The sequence below is a fragment of the Emydura macquarii genome, unplaced genomic scaffold (assembly GCF_026122565.2).
Source record: "Emydura macquarii macquarii isolate MOO-44397 ecotype Brisbane River unplaced genomic scaffold, CSIRO-AGI_Emac_v2 contig_2369, whole genome shotgun sequence".
In the NCBI taxonomy this organism is placed as follows: Eukaryota; Metazoa; Chordata; order Testudines; family Chelidae; genus Emydura; species Emydura macquarii.
Window position 1 is genome coordinate 2979115 of NW_027132506.1, and position 18673 is coordinate 2997787.

Genomic DNA, 18673 nt, shown 5'->3' on the forward strand with positions numbered 1-18673 from the left:
CGGAAGGGCACCGGGGAGAGGGGAGGTGGGGGGAGGGGCAGCGCCGGGGAGGAAGGTGGGGGCCAGCCCAGCCCCAGGGCAGAGCCCTGGCATGGTGCCAGCCCTGCTGGCGCTCAGGGCATGGCCATGCTGACCCCACCTCCTCCCGCTAGGTGGGAGCCGGAGCCATTGGTTGTGAGCTGCTGAAGAACTTTGCGATGATTGGGCTGGCGGCGGGCGAGGGCGGGAGCATCACCGTGACGGACATGGACACCATCCAGCGCTCCAACCTCAGCCGGCAGTTCCTCTTCCGCCCGCGGGACCAGGACGTGAGTGGGGCAGGGCGGGGCAAGGCCTCCACGCCTCTCGCTCCTGACCCACAGCCCCCTGCTGCCCCAGCCGGAGCCTCCCCCCAGCTCTGCTGGTGCCCATCACTCCTGATCCGCAGCCCCTGCCCAGATGGCCCTGCATGGGGCATGGCGCTGGGCACAGCCAGGGCAGGGGCCATGGATGGAATTCTAGAAGATGAGGGTTGGAAGGGACCTGCGGAGTCACCTACTGCAGTGCTTCTCAACGCCCGCTGCGTGGGTCAGCCCCGCGGCCAGAGATCTGACACAGCCCAGGAAGCCGGTCCCTGGTATCAAAAAGGTTGAGAAACACTGAACTAGTCCAACCCCCTGCTCAAAGCAGAACCAACCCCGACTAAACCATCCCAGCCAGGGCTTTGTCAAGCCAGGCCTTAAAACCTCAAAGGATGGAGACTCCACCATCTCCTTAGGTAACCCATTCCAGTGCTTCACCACCCTCCCAGGGAAAAAGCTTTTCCTAATATCCAATCTAGACCTCCTCACTGCAACTTGAGACCATTGCTCCTTGTTCTGTCATCTGCCACCACTGAGAACAGCCTAGCTCCATCCTCCCTGGAACCCCGTTTCAGGTAGTTAAAGGCTGCTATCAAATCCCCCCTCATTCTTCTCTTCTGCAGACTAAACAAGCCCAGTTCCCTCAGCCTCTCCTCATCAGTCCTGTGCTAATCATTTTTGTTGCCCTTCACTGGATTCCCTCCAACTTGTCCACATCCTTTTTGTAGTGGGGGGCCCAAAACTGGACACAATACTCCAAATGCGGCCGCACTAGTGCCGAAGAGAGGGGAATAATCACTTCCCTCGATCTGCTGGCAATGCTCCTCCTAATGCAGCCCAGTATGCTATTAGCCTTCTTGGCAACCAGGACACACTGCTGACTCATATCCAGCTTCTTGTCCACTGTAACCCCCAGGTCCTTTTCTGCAGAATCGCTGCTTAGCCCGTCGGTCCCCAGTCTGTAGCTGTGCATGGGATTCTTCTGTCCTGAGCACAGGACTCTGCGCTTGTCCTGGTTGAACCTCATCACATTTTTGGCCCAATCCTCCAATTTGTCTAGGTCACTCTGTATCCTATCCCTACCTTCCAGGGTATCTACCACTCTCCCCAGCTTAGTGTCTTCTGCAAACTTGCTGAGGGTGCAATCTACCCCATCCTCCGGATCATTAATGAAGATGTTGAACAAAACCGGCCCCAGGGGCACTCTGTTTGTTACCAGCTGCCAGCTAGACATGGAGCCACTGATCACTAGCCATTGAGCCCGATGATCTTCCCAGCTCTTTATCCATTTTATAGTCCATTCATCCAACCCATACTTCTGTAACTTGCTGAGAAGAATACTGTGAGAGACCGTATCAAAAGCTTTGCTAAAATCAAGGTATATCACATCCACCGCCTTCCCTACATCCACAGAGCCAGTCACCTCATCATAGAAAGCAGTCAGGTTGGTCAGGCATGACTTGCTCTTGGTGAATCCATGTTGCCTATTCCTGATCACCTTCCTCTCCTCCAAGTGCTTCAAAATGGATTCCTTGAGCACTTGCTCCATGACCGTTGCAGGGATTGAGGTGAGGCTGACTGGTCTGTAGTTCCCTGGATCCCTTTCCTCCCTTTCTTGAAGATATGCACTAGATTTGCCTTTTTCCATTCATCAGGGACCTCCCCCAATCACCACGAGCTTTCAAAGATAATAGCCAATGGCTCTGAAATTACATCAGCCAACTTCCTCAGCCCCCTGGGGTGCATTGCACCCGGCCCCATGGACTTGTGCATGTCCAGCCTTTCTAAATAGTCCTAGACCTGTTCTTCCATCACTGAGGGCTGCTCACCTCCTCCCCATTCTGTGCCGCCCAGGGCAGTAGCTGGGAGCTGACCTTGTCTGTGAAGACAGAGACAAAAGTCACTGAGTACTCAGCTTTCTCCACATCCTCTGTCCCTAGGCTGCCTCCCGCATTCAATACGGCACCTGACCGTGTTGTTGGTGACGTACCTGTAGAAACCTGTCTTGTTCCCGTCACGGCCCCTGCTCGCTGCAACTCCATATGTGCTTTGGCCTTTCCTGACTCACCCCTGCCGGTGCGAGCAGTGGTTCTGCCATGTAGCCTCCTGCCTGGCTCTGCCTCATGCCTTTGCCCCCTGGCTGGGCTCAAGGGGTCCCTGGGAAGGGTTGGGCACCCGCCTCTGCCCCAGCTTGTGGGCCGTGGGCTCTGAGTGGCTGGGCAGGGCACAGACCTTCCCCCAGCCCTGGGTCTGCCGTGCAGCTGGCTGGGGGGAGGGAAGGGGTGCTGCACCGAGGGGGGTGGGGCTCCCTCCCTGGCCCCCCTGCTCACAGCTCCCGTGGCCTTTGCAGAAGCTGAAAGCAGAGGTGGCGGCAGCGGCCGTGCGGCAGATGAACCCCTCGATCCGGGTGACGGGGCAGCCACACCGCGTGGGGCCCGACACAGAGACGCTCTATGGGGACCAATTCTTCCTGGCCCTGGATGGCGTGGCCAGCGCCCTGGACAGCATGCAGGCCCGTGAGTGCCCGGGCACAGCCATGGCCCCACCCTGCCACATCCTGCCACGCACGTACCAACATCCACGCCACGCCACATACACCCACCCCACACCCATGCCACCCGCCCCTGCCACACAGCACCGTGTCCATTCCCACGCCACACCTGCCCACAGTGCCACGTGCACCCCTGGCCCACCGTGCAGCGCGGGGCCCAGTGCCATCTTGGCGCAGGGACTGGCCCTGGACGGAGGCTGCTGCTGGCTCTGTCTCTGCCCTGCCCTCTCAGCTGGGGGGCTCCCGGGGGGCTCTGCTGGGCAGAGCTTCCTTAGGCCTTGCCTGGAAGGCAGCACACCTCCTGGGGTGGGGGGCGACGCTGCCAGCTGCCCCCGGGGGAGGAGCGGGAATGGACAGCCCCTGAACAGGCCCCTCGCTCTCCCCAGGGGCCTACGTGGACGGGCGCTGCAGCCTCTACCTCAAGCCCCTGCTGGACTCGGGCACCGAGGGCACCAACGGCCACATGCAGGTCGTCGTGCCACACCTGACGAAGCCGTTCGGGAGAGCCTTGGACCCCGCAGAGGCGGCCGTGCCCCTCTGCACCCTGCGCCACTTCCCCAGCACCATTGAGCACACGCTGCAGGTGGGGGACCCAGCCCTCCCTCCCTGCCCCTGTCCTGGGCCTGGCCCCTCCCCCTGCTCCAGGTTCCTCCCCACCCCACCCCTGTGCTGGGCCTGGCCCCTCCCCCTGCTCCAGGACCCTCCCCACACCCTGGCCCCTGCACCCACCCTGAGGCTGGACCTAGCAGCCCATCCTCCCTGCCCCAGGCCAGGACCCACTCCAATCTGTGCCCAGCCCCTCGCCGCCCAGCCTGAGCTGGCACCACCCCCCTTCCCGCCATGTGCCCAGCAGCTCCCTGCCCTGCAAGGAGGGCCCGGGGCCGGCCGCTGGGCTGCATAGCCCGGCTCTCGCTGTCCCGCGCAGGTCCAGGTCTGCAGGAGGCGGCAGTGGGGCCAGCGAGGGCAGAAGCAGCCTGTGTCCCAGCCGGGGCAGGGCTGGGGGAGGGGGCTCTGCCCCTGTGGGGTGGCTCTGGCCTCATCTCTGGCCAGCCCCTCTCCCGGCCCCTGGCCTATTGGTTTGGCTGATGAGGGGGATCGCAGTCGGGGTACGGCTGAGACCCACATCGCTGTCCGGGCCTTCCAGCCTCCCCGCCCACCCCACATGTGCCACCCTCTGCCCACTAGCCCCTTGGACACCCCCCAGCCTCCGCCCGCTGCGTGCACCATACACACGGCCCTGGCTCCCTGTCCCGGGATCTCTGCCCCGCATCTCTGTGGCAGAGTCTCTCGGTCCCGCAGTGTCAGCCCCTTAGGGTGTGGCGGGGGGGAAAGGGTCTCCCCAGCTGCTCCGCCCCCACCGTGCCCCCCCCCACCCCCCAGCAGGGGAGGTTGCAGAGCAGAAGCAGCTGGGCTGGGCAGGGGGAAGGGGGAAGGCTACTGCCACAACCCCCCCCACCCCCCTCCCCCCGCCACCCTCATCTGCCCTGCCCTGCCCGCCTGCCTCGGCCCCAGCCCCTGCCCCTGCCCCCCCAGCTGGGGCTCAGAGCACCCAGCAGCTGGAGTGTCTGGCCCTCAGCACGGGTGGGATTGGGGGTGGGGGGCTCGTGTGCGTGGGGCGACCCTCAGCCTGTATGTGTAAACTCTCCCCTCCCCTGCAGTGGGCCCGGGATGAGTTTGAGGGACTCTTCAAGTTGCCTGCGGAGAATTTCAACAAATTCCTGACGTGAGTGTGGGCTGGGGGGCGAGGGGGGCAGGAGGGTGGGGGCTGGGCTGACTGGTCTGGGTCCTAAGGTTGGGGCCCGGCCGTGGCCCGGCACAGGCAAGGTGCCAGCGGCGGGCAGCTCAGACCTGCCAGGGCTCAGGAGCCGATCTGGAAGGGCACCGGACTCCTGGGTTCCCTCTGGCTGGATGACCCTCCCCCACTGGTGCCTGGCTCTGGCCTGGGGCTGCGCCGGGCAGGGGTGGGGGGCGTGTGGGCGCTCGGGCCCCACCTGACACTGCCCGTGCCCGCAGGGACCCGGCCTTCCTGGAGGAGCAGCGGGCAGTGGAGGTCCTGGAGGGGGTGCGTAGCTGCCTGGAGAAGCCCGACAGCTGGCAGGATTGTGTGTGCTGGGCCCGGTTGCGCTGGGAGCGCCTCTATCACCACACCATCCTGCAGCTGCTGCATGCCTTCCCGCCTGGCCACGTGAGCTGCGCCCAGCCCCCGGCTCGGTTCTCCCCCCCTTTGGTGCCCCTGGCTCTGATCCCCTTGCGCTCCCATGGGTCTGGTCCCCTTCGCACACCCACTGCACCCCCCACCCCCCAGGAGCCTCTATCCATCCGCCTGCTGGAACCCTCCTACCCCTTTGGCCCTCCATCACCCCGCGCCCCCAGCCCAGCCCCCCGTGACCCCCAAGGCTCTGCTGTGCCTTGTGCACTAGAGACCCCCCCTTCTCCCATCTAGTTCCTGTGGCCTGCCCCAGAGCCGCGCACGGGGAGTGGAGCCTGCATTGGCTGGGCCCCTCCCTGGCCCTGGCCTGAGCCCAGCTTCCTCCGTGCCTAGGAGACCAGTCCCGGGATCCCCTTCTGGGCGGGGCCCAGGAGATGCCCCCAGCCGCTGGAGTTCAACTGCGACAATGTAAGTGGGGAGCAGGCCAGGGTGCCCTACGGGTGGGGGGGGGCGGGGCCTCGCCTGTGGTGGAGGCGGGACCTATCAGGGGGTGTGGCTGTGGGGCTCCATGCTGGGGGGCAGCGGATGGGGCAGGGCCCATGGGGAGGCAGGGGACTGGCCTCCGTCCATCTGTGTGCCGGAGTGGAGGGGCAGAGTGTGTGGGGTGGGGCAGGGGGTGGGGAGGGGCTGCTCCCTGCTGAGCTGGGTTGTGTTGGCAGAGCACCCACCTGGGGTACATCATGGCCGCTGCCAGCCTCTTTGCCCAGACGCACAGGCTGCAGGGGCCGCGGGACCGGGCAGCTGCCAGGGAGACGCTGCAGGCCATGGTCCTGCCACCCTTCCAGCCAGAGCAGGGGGTGCGTATCCCCGTCACAGAGGAGGAGATGGCGGAGGTGCCTGCTGGGGTCGGTAAGAGCCGTGCCGGGGCCGGAGGGGGGCGAGGGTGGGGCTGGGGTCGGTGTGGGCCATGCCAGGGGGCCCAGGAGGGGAGTGGGCATTAGTCGGCCTGGGGTAAAAGCCAGCGACCCCGCAGCAGGCTGGGCGCTGACGCTGCTGGTGCAACCCTGTCGTGCCCAGGCGCTGGCTGGCAGGGTCCCAGAGAGCAGGTGCTGCAGGGATGCCCTCCCGCTCCTGGGGCCCCTGCAGTGGGGCTAGATACCACCCTGAGCCCAGGCGGGGGCTCTGCTCTTTCCTGCGGGAGTCGGGGTCCAGGCACCCGGGGCCCAGCACAGAGCAGATCCCCCAGGCTAGTGAGGTGCTGGGCTGGCTCTGAGCTCTCCGGCGTTGGCTTACCCCCGGCTGGCAGTACAGGCTGACCAGGGTGTTCCTGGGCTCCATCCCAGCGCTTGTGCCAGCTGCCAGGACGGGCGGGTGCCTCCCCCTACGTGGGCCAGGAGAATCCTGCCCTAGCCCCACCCGTAGGACGGTGCCCTGGCTCCAGGGCTGCTCTCACTGGGACACTGGCACTGATGGGGGCTGAGACTGGCCTGCTCCTTGCCTGGGGCTCGGCCATGGATCCCACACAGCTGCCATGCCCCCCCCCAAGGTGCGTCCCAGCCCCGTCCCAGACGGGCACTCTGCAGCCTGGCAGGGCTCCATGGCACTGTCACAGAACGGGCCAGGGTGGTGTGGTGCCAGCTGGGAACGCGGCTGCCCGTGGCCTCACCCATGGGAGTGCACTCAGCCCTGGGTCCCTGACTTGGGGGGGTCCTGAGCCCCTCCCCCCGATGTCCCCACCATGCTCTGTGCCCCATGCAGACGAGGAACAGCTGGTGGCACTGAGGCAGGAGCTGGCGAAGCGCAGACAGGCACTGCTGGAGGGGGGGCTTAGCCGCCCCCACCTAATGGAGCCCATCCACTTTGAGAAGGTAACAGGAGCTGCGCCGGTCAGGGTCACCCTGCCCTGGCACCGGCAGGCCCTGGCTTAGCTGCTGGGGGGAGCGTGGCGCTGGGAGCCGTAGTTGGCATTGCCCAGGGGCTGGGGCTGCTGGAGATTGCAGCCCGGCCAGGGGCAGTACGGGAGGCAAGGCAGACGGCCCACCAGCGGGCTGGCCCTTGCTCTTAGTGCCAGCCGCTGGGCGCTCTCTGGGCAGGGACTGTCTCTTACTGCCACACAGGGCCGGGCAGGGGCTGGCCAGGGGCTGTGGTGGCCACCCGGGGCTGGGCAGAGCCAGGTGACTGGGTGCCCGTGTCGCTCAGAACGGGGGTTCACGTCACAGACGTGTGGGGCGCTGCCCCCTTTGGGAGGCAGCCGTTGTCCTGTGGGGTGAAGCTCAGGCTGCCTGCCCCAGAGCCGGCCCCTGCCCGCTGTTGGCAGCCGTGGGGGCTACCCAGCGGGCAGCCTGGCGGGGCGCCTGCCCCCCGGTTCTCGTCACGCTGCCTCTTGCACCGGCTCCGCAGGACGACGACACCAACGGCCACGTGGATTTCATCATGGCCGCCTCCAACCTGCGCGCCGAGAACTACGGCATCGCCCCCGCCGACTGGCACAAGGTGAGGGATGGGCGGGGAGACGGGACCCCCAGGGATGGGCGGGGAGACAAAGGGTGACGGGTCTCCCAGGCACAAACACCGGGCGGGGCAACAGGGCCCCAGGGACAGACTGGGGTGAGGGCAGGGGCGATGGCCCTCCAGGGCCAGGTGGGGCAAGGCGATGGGACCCTCAGCACAGCCGTGGGGCGATGACACCCCAGGGACAGCTGCCAGGTTTGGAGCCCTGCGCTCCGCTCCGCCCCCGGCCACAGAGGTGACCCGGTTGCCTTTTGCCCGGCAGAGCAAGCGTGTGGCGGGCAGGATCGTGCCCGCCATTGCCACCACGACGGCGGCGGTGGCCGGCCTGGCCTGCCTGGAGCTCTACAAGTTGGTGTGGGGGCAGCAGGACCTCAGCTCCTACCGCAACAGCTTCCTGCAGCTCTCCGAGCCGCTGCTCCTCCGCATGCCGCCCCAGTCGCCCCCCACCACCTACAAGGTGAGACGCCGGTGGCTAGCCATGCCAATGGCCTCCCGCACAGCCGGGGCTGTAACCGCCGCGGACCCCTGCCCGAGCCAGCCATGGAGCTGTGGTCCATGCAGCTCCACCCGGGGGCTCTGCCAGGGCAGGCACAGGCCCCATCCATTGCTGAGCCAAGCTGTGATCTGTTGTGCATGCTGCAGGGGCGGGGCGGGGTCTCTGCCCTGGCACTCAGGGCTGGCCCCTACGCCCCCACGCGCTGCCCTGGAGGTGTGGGGTGGGGCTGTGCCCAGCCTGTGGCCATGGGGAGGCTGGCCCAGGGGTCTTAGTTCCCTGTTACGCTCCCAGCTTCTGTGTGCTGCCCTCGGCTCTGGGGCAGCTGCCTGGCTGTGCCACGTTCCTCCCTAGCACGGGCTGCATCTCAGCAGGAGGGGGCAGAGCGGAGCACGGCTGGGGGGTGCAGTGGGGCAGCAGGGGCCTGTGTGCAGAGCAGGGGCTGAGCAGGGTCAGAGGTCCCGTCCCAGAGCGCCTAGGCACCCAGCTAAGTACCCGCGGCTTTTAGCAGCAGCACGCCTGGCACTTGCCCTGTGCCCCGATCCAGCCTGGTAGGACAGTGTGGGGCACTGGGCCCCCGGGCCCAGGGCAAAGCCGGCTGCTGCCAGCCTGGGCCTCAGACCAACTGCGTGAGCCCCTCTGTGCAACACCGTCCATCTGGGCACCCTGCAGGGCAAGGCCTGCCCCACAGAACGGCCCAGCCCAGCCCAGCAGCCCCACATCATGCCCAGCACAGACCCCGCCGCCCAGCCTGAGCTGGCAGGTAGGGCACTGCCTAGGGGTGAGCTGTGCCCCACGGCCGGCGCCTGTCGCCTCTCGCAGCCTCCGGTGCTGCCTCCTTGGCACAGACTCCCCTCCCGCCCCCCCCAGCACCCCGCAGCTGCCCGCTGCGGACCTGCTGCTGGCCCGGCTGGGGTCACTGCAGGGACGGCAGGGGCGGGGGGGGGGCACAGTCATCCCCATGGCAGAAACGCTGCGGCAAGCTGGGCCCGTGGGCCAAATGCTGCCTTCCCGGAGTCGCTGCCCCCCGGCAGGAACCAGAGTGGGGTGCAGGGAAAAGTGGGGGGCCAGGATCCAGCGGGGGGAGCGGGGCAGGAAAGGGGGCTGGCCAGCTGCCAGGAGCCAGCCCCTGCGCGGGGGCATCCGTGGGGCGCGGGGGGGCAGGAGCAGCAACTTAAGGGGGGGCGGCAGGGCCGTCTGGCGGGGGGGGGGGCAGCCCCGCTCCGCTCCCCGCCCCAGCTGCAGGCCTGTCACTCGCGGGGGCCGGCGCGGGGGGGCAGGGCCCTAAATTGGGACCATGTGTGGGGGGCGGAGGCAGGTTTCCTGCTGCACAGGAAGCGAGACGGCAGCCGGGGGGGGGGGGGGGAGAGGCGCCATGCGGGGGGGGGGGGGGAAGGGAAGGGAGCCAGGCGGGGGGGAGGGGAAGGAGCCAGGCTTGGGGGGAGAGGCGCCAGGCGCGGGTCTCGTTGCATCTCCCCCCAGGCAGGCGGCTCGGCTCGGCTCCCAGCCGCTCCCGCAGCCCCGAGTTCCCTGCCGGGGCCAGGCTGGAGCCTGAGGGGGCTGGAGCCCCCCCTTAGGGGCTCGGCGTCTTGGGGGGGCCCTTCCCTGGCTGGGGGAGCAGCAGGGCCAGGACCCAGCCAAGGGCTTCCAGGGCGGGGGGGGGCAGGCACATGCTGTGGGTCACTGGGGGAGGAGCAGAGGTGTCTGGGGCAGTGCCCTGCTGCCCTTGGGGGGGCAGGAAGGGGGTGCAGGCCCTTCCCAGCCCCCGCGGGAGCGTCAGCCCCTTGCCCAGGGGGGACCTAGGTGCTGGGAGCAGGTGGGACTTGAACCCAGGAGTCCTGGCCCCTGGTCTGTGCCCTGAGCGCCCGGGGCGCGGCTGAAGGGATGTGGGGCAGTGCCCACTGGGGCAGGGCATGGCAGGGAGTGACTCCTGCTCTGGGTGGGGGTCAGCAGAGGAGCCAGGCTCCGGCAGGCCAGGGGTTAACCTAAGGGGCTGTACGTGGCAAAGGGAAGGGGGGAGCAGCCAGGTGCTAACTGGGTGAGAGCAAATGGCCAGGCCGGGCCGGGCCTCCCCCTGCCGCCAGGCCAGGGCTGTGTTCAGCTCGGCTGGACCCTTCCCCAGGTCCTGCAGCTGCTGCGCCTCAGTTTCCCTAGCCACAAGCTCACTGCCCAAACTGGGGGCACAAGGGGGGAGCCCGGTGCTGGCACTGGCTTGCTGTGGGGCTGGCGCTGGGCAGTGTGGGCACTGGGTCTGGGGGATGAAGCTGTGGGGTGGGGCTGAGCCGTGGGCTGGCCGGCCATGGAGGCTGGGGTGACCGTGCAGCCCCTAGTTCTCCGCAGCCTGGGATGGGTCCCGGCTCGGGTGAGCCTGGTGCCCCCCAGCCCCTGCTGCTGGCCCTGGATGACTGAGCCAGGCTGTGCCCTATGCACTACCACAGTGAGAACTGCTGCGCCCCTTTTCTCCCCCCCGGCCATGGCCCCTTTGGCGGCCTGGTGTGCCCACGCGCTGGCCCCACCCACGGCTGGGCTGCCCACAAAGCGCTCTGCTGTTGGAGGACGGAGCTGCCCTGGCCCGGCTGGCTGGTCCCGGCAGGGGCATAGCCCCAGGGCTGGGCAGAAGAAGGGGCTGATTGTGTGTGGGGGAGGGGCGGGGGGGCCACGGCCTCAATGGGGCTTTGTGCAGGGCTGCCCGGCCTGGCCTCTCTGTGGAGCTCAGCAGCTGAGCGCCCCCCCCCCCCCTCCCCATGGGGCAGGGGCTGGTGAAACTCGCGCTCAGGCATTTCCTTGGGGCTGGGATGTGCCCCTGGCCGGGGGGGAGGGGGAGGACACATTCCCTGTCAAGGCGCCTGCCCTGCCCCCCCCAGTGCCTCCCAGCCCCCTGTGCCCTGCCCTGCCCTCGCTGCCCCCCCCAGCCAGTGCCCTCCCGCCAGTGGGCAGAGCAGTGGCAGGGCCTGTGTCACGGGTGGGCAGTGGTAGAGCACAGGGCCATAAACAGAGCTGGTGCTGGGCCGGGGAGGGGCAGATGGGGGACCCCGGTCCTGGCCCCATGGTGGCTGTAGTGAGGTGGGGGAGGAGGCTGGTACACACTGGGCCTGGGCATCAGCCTGCCCTTGTGTCCCCCACAGTACGGCCAGGCAACGTGGAGCTGCTGGCATCGCATTGAGGTGCCAGGGCTTGGCGCCGACGGGGAGGAACTGACCCTGCAGGAGCTCCTGGACCAGCTGCAGGTGCCCCCCCCCCCGGTGCCAGAGCTGGGCTGGGTGGGGCTGTGGGAACAGGCGTGTGGGCCCCCCCCCCCATCCTGCTGCACCCTCCTTTCCCTGTGGGACCTGAGCCTTGTCCCCTCTGCCTGGGGATCATGGCTGGGCCGGGGCAGATTGACCCTCCCCCCGGGTGGCGCTCACCCCCTGGCTCTCACCCACCCCTTCCCGGGTCTCGGGGGGCCCCCCTGCCAGCTAGGGCTTGTGGGCGGGTCTCGGCGACACTTGGCTGGCCCCGCTGGCACCCTGGTGCCTGCCCTCTTGTCCCAGCAGCCCCGTCTGCCCGTCCACTCCGGGCGCACCCAGCCTGTGGCTGGGGCTGGTGTGGAGCCACACGACCAGCTCCTGGCGCTGAGGGAGACGTGCCCCCCCCAGCTGGCATCGCCTGTACCTTGGCGCTGCCCGTGTCTGGGGAGAGGCGGGGGGTGGGGCGCCTTCCATTATGCCTTTTTTCCTAGTCCACAAAAGGGGAGCACCCCTGACACCTCGCCTGCCTCGCAGGGGGAGCACGGGCTGCCGGTGCGCATGGTGCTGGCCGGGCCGGCCATCCTCTTCGCCAGCTTCTGGCCCCAGCCAAAACGAGAGGCGCAGCTCGCCCGCAGGTAGGCGTCCTGGCCCTCCGGGCCCAGCCTGGCTGCCCGTCCTCTGGGGGCTGGCGGACCTGCAGTAGCGGGTGCTGCCCATGAGCCCCCGCCCCACCGTGAGGGTCTGGGGCCAGCACCGGTTCCCCCTGCCATACCCTGTGTGACCCACTGTCTGTCTCCCCCCCACTCCAGAGCTCCATCTTCCCCCCCATTGCCCTTCCCCCACTACTCACCCAGGCTCCAGGCCCCCCACTGCCCCTCTCTCACCACTCACCAGGGCCGCAGCCCCCCCACTTCCCCTCCCCCAGCTCGCCAGGACTCCCCCCTGCAGGCGTGGGCGGCCCTGGCTGGCTGAGTGGCTCCAGCTGCCTGGTTCCCCTGACAGCTGAGTCCCTTGGCTCCCAGCCGGCCTGACCCGCCGGGTAAACATCCTGCTTCCTGCGCAGGGACCCCCCTCCCCAGCCCCGGCCCCTCGCTGCCTGGGCGCCGCCAAGAGGCCCAGGCAGCCCCTCGCTGGCAGCCCAGCTGTGGCCAGATGGCATCGCCCTCAGGCGTGGGCCGGGCAACTCCTCCAGCCAGTGAGCGCCTCCGTTAGGTGCCCTGCAGGCTGCCGTGTCCCGGCGCCGCCCTGCCCAGCTGGCACTGGGCCTGGCTCTCGGCAGGGAGGGGCTGGGGACGGGGTCAGTGAAGGGGGCTCCTGGGACCCCACAAAGGCCTGGCCTGGGGAGCCCCCCATAGCCGGCCCAGGCAGCGCCTGCTGCCAGTGACACGGTTCAGCTGTGCCAGGCTACCAAGGGGTTGGACTGGCTGGTGCTGGCACAGACTGTGCCCCCAGTGCCTGGGCCCACGCCCTTGGCACAGCCTGTGGGGCGAGGGCCTGGCCTCTGTGGCTGCCCCATGGTGCATTCACCCTTCTGCAGACTGAGCCAGCTGGTGGGAGACCTGCCCGGAGCAGCCGCACGGCCCCAGATCCTGGTGCTGGAGCTGGTCTGCGAGGAGGAGCAGGATGATGACGTCTTACCGCCCGTGCACGTCCAGCTGCCCTGCGTGTGAGCAGGCGGGCACTGCCCATAGCCACTGCCTGCCGCAGGCCGCCTCCCCAGACACAGAGCAAGGAACGGGGGCGTGGCCCTGTGAGATGTGTGGCGGGCGGCTGGTCCCCTTCTCACCACCTCTGGGTGCGGGGCCAGCCCCTGGCACCCGCCAGCTAATAAAGACCACGAGCCGGCCAACAGGAGCCAGATTCCTGCTCATTACGGGCCCCGGGGGAGGGCAGGGGACACAAGGGGCAGTGGCTGCTCTCCCTGGCCGGCCCCGAGACCGTCTGGCACCAGCCCTGGTTCTGTGCCCTGCCTTGTGCCCCTCAGCCATGGTAGCTGGGCAGGCCGGCCCCGCGGGGGCAGGGACCCGCGGCAATGCAGCCCCATGCCCCAGCTGGTGAGGGGGAGGGGGAAATCCACGTGTGAAGTGTGCCCGTGTCCAGGGTCTGCGTGTGCACTGTGCCTGTGTGCACACTCAGGATGTGTACAAGGCTGCAGCACCCCGGGGGAAGCTGGCACAAAGCCCCTGTTGACAAGAGAAGAGTGCTGGGCCAGGACCGGAGCAGCCAAACCCAGCCCCCCTCCTATCCCGCCCGTGCCCGGCGCTGCCCATCCCCCCCCCGGCCGTGCGCCAGGCCCGCGTTCCATACAAAAGCCGTTTATTTCTGTACAGAGCCGGGCCGCAGCCCGGCGGGGCTAGATGTAGCCAGCGCCCTCGTTGCAGACGAGCGGCTGCCGGCTGCGGCTGCTGAGGAGTGCGGTAAAGCGGGCGCAGTCCGTGTCCAGCTGGGCGATGTCGCCGTGCGACTGGTGGAAGAAGGGCCCCGGCCCCCGCCCGTCCAGGCCCCCAGGGCAGGAGAGACGGTTGGCGCTGGGGGGGTTGCGCCCGCTGGGCCGGGGGGCGGCGGGGGCCTTGGGGCGCGCCAGGCTGGCCAGCTTGCGGCGCAGGTTGCCTGAGAGGCTGAGCAGGAAGGCGGGGGGCTTGCCCAGCCGGCGGGGCGGCTCCGGGGGCGGCGGGCGGCGGCTGGGGGCGCTCTCCTCGGGCAGCTCCATCCAGTTCTCCACCAGGTCGGCGAAGCAGTTGTCGCCCAGCACCAGCGGCTGCCGGTTGCGGCTCTGTGACAACAGCGCTACCGTCCAGTCCTGCGCCTCCACCGGCTCCCGCACCCGCCACTGCTCCAGGCAGGCGTCCGAGGTGGACTTGGGCCGCGCCCGCGGGCCAGGGGCCTGGCCAGAGCTGCTGTGGAGGAAGCCGCCGGCGGAGAGCCTGTGTGCCCGCTGGCAGGGCAGTGGGGGGTTCCGGCGTAGCACCAGCCGCTCCTCCTCCCGCCACGTGCTCCCCGACACCTCCGAGTAGCCCGAGTCGAACTCCAGGCTCCGCTCGCTGGCGGGCGGTGCCCGCTCCTCCTCCCCCAGCTCCAGGCAGCAGGCCGAGTCTGCCTCCGAGCCAGCCGAGGCCCGGTTCTCTGCCCGTGGCTCCCAGCAGGGCCCTGGCGGGGCGGGCAGCGGCTCGGGGGGGCCCAGCCGCGGAGCCGGGCCTGGCACTCGCTTCAGGTCATGCAGCGTCCGCATCATGCACTGCATCTGGTCCCGCAGCGTGTCCCCCGCCGCCCGCAGGCACAGCTATGGGGAGAGGCACAAGGGGAGGTCAGTGCGGCCCTGCTGGTGGGCACCCCTGGCAGCACGGCTGGCCCCATCCCATGCCGCCCACCACCCCCTCCCCCCGTTACTGTCTCCCGCATCCCAGCACCCGTTACCCCTCAGCCGCCCCGGCTCCAGCACTCACAGCCCCGGCCCCACGCAGCTGAGGCCCCCAGGAGCCAGCGTCCCCTGGGCACGAGTGTGGGGCCTGGCCCCACAGGCCAGGTCATTCAAGGGCAGCCACTATGCCCTGGCGACCTGCTATGGGGACACACCAGTGCTGACCCCCTACACACCCTATCCCATCCCCCTCCCCACGTCACCCCACGCCTGCCCCATCTCCATGCACTTCCCATACCCACCCACACCCAATGCCCCCCACACGCAGCTTGCCCTGTCTCCATGCCCCCCACACATTCTGCCCCCCCACATCCCACCCCCCATACACACCCCACCCCATCTCTATACACCCCCATACACACACTGCCCCGTCCTCACGCCCCCCACCCCAGTGCCCTCCCCCATATGCACCTCAGCCCCATGCCCACCAAGCATCCACTGCACGGAGCCTCCCTCCGATCTCCACGTCACTCAGCCCCCCGGGCAGCCCCCAGATGACTCACTCTGCTCTGACCCCCGGCTCCCCGGCAGCAAGGCCAGCTGCACCCAGGGCCCCCCGGATCTGGGGGCTGAGGCCCCGTTCCCACCGTGAGTGGCCTCAGTGGCAGCCGGGAGGGGCTGGGAGCCGGCTGGCTTGCGTGGGCACCCGGGCAGTGGTCGCGGCAGCGTCTGGCTGGGCTGGGTGTGGAGCTGTGAGGGGAGCCGCACGCGCAGGCCCCCACGCGCACCCAGCCCTGGGGCACCGCTTTCCTGCCGCTGCAGCACGGAGCAGGCCCAGCCCCGCCGCGTGCCGCAGCATGTCGGGGTGAGCAAGGCGCCCCGCCCGTCGGCAGCTGCAGCCCCAGCCCGCTGGGACGTGACAGACAGACGGCAGCTGGGCTTACGCAAGCTGGGCCAGGCTGGCGTGGCTGCCAGGGTGCCCAGGAGAGCACCACGCTGGGGGCACCATGTGGGCCTGGCCCGGAGCTGGATGGAGGGGCTGCCCCTGCCCCCAGTGTCGCTGGCCAGAGGGACCTTGCTCCCACAGCGCAGTGCAGAAAGCCGGGAATTCCTAGGGGCGGGCAAGTGCCACTGGCAAAGGGCCACGAGCCAGGGCCTGCAGCAGCTGGGGGCAGACCCCCCGGGGCTTGTGAGCACGTCCTGCGCCAGCAGCATGGGGCAATGCGCTCAGGGCATTGGAGCTGTCCCATGCGCCGCGCAGGCCTTGGCCACCTAGCCAGGCCAGCGGGCACCCGCGGGTCCAGCACAGCTCCCACAGGACCTGCTCAGGGGGTCTCTGCCGGGGTCCTGAAGCCCCTGCAGTCACAGCCAGGGGCTGGGCAGACAGCGGAGCTGGGGCTGCTCCATGGACACACAGGAGTGGGCTGGAGCTGGGAACTGACCCAGGAGCCCAGCCTGGCTCTAACCACTAGCCCCCACTCCCAGCCCCGCTAGGCACAGTGAGCAGCGTTGGTAGGGGACCGGCAGGGCGGGGCTGTGGCTGGAGTTTCAGGAGCTGGGCTGGGGCTGCTCCCACTTCCAACCACCCCCACGTCCCACCGCACCCGCAAGCCACCACGCCTCCCCGCTCAGCGCCCGGCTGGGGCGTCGCTGAACTTCCCGGGTGGAAACTGGCAATTCCAGGGCTCGGCAGCCAGGCCCCTCTGCCTGCCATAGCCCTGATCCCGGGCGGGGCGGGGCGGGGAACCTCCAGCACCGCTGCGCTCTGAGGGGCGAGCACTAGCCCCGTTGCCCCCTGGCATGTCTCCGTCCTCATGCCCTGACACCCACGGCACCAAGGCCCTGCTCAGATTCAGTCTGAAGGGCAGTTGCTTTGTCCTGGAAATGATTCGGTGCCAACTCCCCCTTGCCCGCTGAGGGCAGCTGGGCTACAGAGCATGGGGCATGGAGACTTGCCTGGGTCTCGTGGGGCTGGAGGGACCCTGGGCGTGTCCAGCCCCGGGTCCCTGCAGGCAGCACCTGACACTTTCTTGTTTGCTCCCTGGTTGTTCAGGGCAGTTTCCTTCCGGGCCGCATGCACCAGCGGACACCTCCCCATCACTCCGCCCCTCAGGGGGTGACTCTGGGGCAGTGGTTCCTGGCAGCCTGGCATCCAACGTGCCACGCAAACCATCCATCACTTGGCTCTGAACTGGGGCCAGGTTGCCCAGAGCTGCTGGAGAACTGAGGGCATCGGGGCCACGGATGGGCACCGCCCCGTGAAACGGCCCTGCCTCCTGCCGAGCATGCAGGCCCACGCAGGCCCCAGGCAGCGGAGCTAGTGCCAGGGCCCCACTCCCTTCAGAGAGGCCGTGCCAGGGCGTCATCATCCTGGCTCTGGAACAGATCAGCCCAGCCGGCACCAGGCCCCAGGGCCAGGGCAGCGCCAGCGGGAGGGAGAACCGGGCCCGAGCGACATGGGACGAGGTGACAGGACCCAACAGTGCTTCAGCCAGCGCCAGTGCCCTGGGCTGAGCACACTGGACTGAACTGGGGCCAGCTTGCCCAGATCTGATTGGCTCCCCCTACTCTGATGTCACTCTCGCCTCGGGGCTGATTGGCTCCCATAGCTCTGACGTCACTATCCCTTCTGGGGAATTTGCTCCCCAGTTCTGACGTTACTCTCACCCACTTGTTCTGGGCTTTTCTGACATCAGATGTCAAACAATACCACAAAACCGGCTTCCTGCCTCAGCAGCCAGCCAGAGGGGAAATCCTGCCCTGCCCTGCCCTGCCCGCGGGGACCACCCAGCCCGGGACACTGCTGTTGCCCAGCACGTGTGAATGTGCCCAGGGATGTGTGGGGACGTGCACACCCCTGTCCCGGGGAGCCCCGCCCACTCACCCATGGCCAGATTTTCAGAAGCGCCCAGGCTTTGGGGAGCCCTGAGAGCAACAGGGGGCCGGGCCCGGGTCCCAGAGAACCAGGCCCCTGCGGCCGGGGCGGGGCCGGGCCCGGGTCCCAGGGGATCAGGCCCCAAGTTCCTGGCTCTGTTCGGAAATTGTGGCCGGAGCTTCTTCCCGCTGCCAGGCGCTGCAAGTCGGGCGCGCAGCGAACAGGCCGCCGCCCCCGCAAACGCGCCCAGCCCCCATGGCAGGGACCCCAGCGCCACCTCACTGGGGCAGCCAACCCAGGGAGAGACCCCGGGCCCCCGGGCCGCGCTGCCTGGGCGGGGTTCGCGCTGGGAGCTCCGCTCTCCCCCAGGCGGAGCAGCGGGGACGGGAGGGCTGCTGGAGTCCGGGGTCCCGGGCCGGGCCGGGCCAGCAGAGCCGACAGCGGCGGAGCTGTGCCCAGAGCGGGCAGCCTTCGGCGCCGAGTCCGTGCGCCCCGCGCGGTGCCAGACGCGGCCAGGGCAGAGCCGAGCCCCGGCGCCCCGCGCCCCTGCCCGGGATCCCAGCGCCCGGCCCGCCCCTGCCCGGGATCCCGGCGCCCGCCCAGTGCCCGGCCCGCTCCAGTCCGGTCCCGCCCGGCCCGGCCACTCACCACGTCTGCCCGCAGCTGGCCGAGGGACGCGTCCAGTCGGGCGCGGCGCATGTCGGGGCGGGCGGGCAGCCGGGGGCGCCGCCCCAACGTCCGGCTCCGCGGCGCAGGGAGCCCGGGCGCCCGGCAGCCCCAGCCCCAGCCGGCGCTCGGCGCTGCCCGACCCGGAGCTGCGAGCGCGGCGCGGCGGCCGGGCTGCTCCCGAGTCCCAGCGCTCGGGTCCCAGGCCCGGCCCTCGCCCGGCGCAGCCAATGAGCCCCGCGCTCCCCCCGGGCCGGGCCGGGCCGCGCCAATGGGCGGCCGCGGTAACGTGACTCCCGGCCGGGCCGGGGCTGCGGGGCCGGAGCTGCTGGGGCATCGCTGGGCCGGGGCGGCGCGAGGGGCCCGGCCGGGCACCAGCCCCGGGCACCGCCTGCCCCCGCCCCGGGCACCAGCCCCCACAGCGCGGGCACCAGCCCCGGGCAGCACAGACACTTCGGGGGCTGCCCCCCATTCAATGGGGCCAGGCCCAGAGACTCCCTGC

General features: G+C 69.2%; 2 protein-coding genes across 4 annotated transcripts in view; one reads left to right on the top strand and one right to left on the bottom strand.

Annotated features, from left to right (window-relative positions):
• Positions 1-12942, top strand: part of UBA7 (ubiquitin like modifier activating enzyme 7) — a 29602-nt gene extending 16660 nt beyond the window's left edge. For all 3 annotated transcript variants that reach the window (XM_067561240.1, XM_067561241.1, XM_067561242.1), the window contains exons 13-25: positions 153-308; positions 2692-2857; positions 3279-3475; positions 4551-4615; positions 4906-5077; positions 5435-5509; positions 5761-5950; positions 6800-6909; positions 7442-7534; positions 7815-8009; positions 11171-11272; positions 11807-11907; positions 12810-12942. In XM_067561240.1, coding sequence (XP_067417341.1) covers positions 153-308; positions 2692-2857; positions 3279-3475; positions 4551-4615; positions 4906-5077; positions 5435-5509; positions 5761-5950; positions 6800-6909; positions 7442-7534; positions 7815-8009; positions 11171-11272; positions 11807-11907; positions 12810-12942 — 1755 coding nt within the window. The remainder of the gene's footprint in view (positions 1-152; positions 309-2691; positions 2858-3278; positions 3476-4550; positions 4616-4905; positions 5078-5434; positions 5510-5760; positions 5951-6799; positions 6910-7441; positions 7535-7814; positions 8010-11170; positions 11273-11806; positions 11908-12809) is intronic.
• On the bottom strand, positions 12275-18356 carry INKA1 (inka box actin regulator 1). Its single transcript, XM_067561243.1, has 2 exons — positions 18154-18356; positions 12275-14552 (listed from the first exon to the last, which is right to left on the bottom strand). The coding sequence occupies exons 1-2, from the start codon at positions 18202-18204 to the stop codon at positions 13626-13628; spliced, it is 978 nt and encodes a 325-aa protein (XP_067417344.1). The 5' UTR covers positions 18205-18356; the 3' UTR covers positions 12275-13625.
• Positions 18357-18673: the final 317 nt, after the last annotated feature.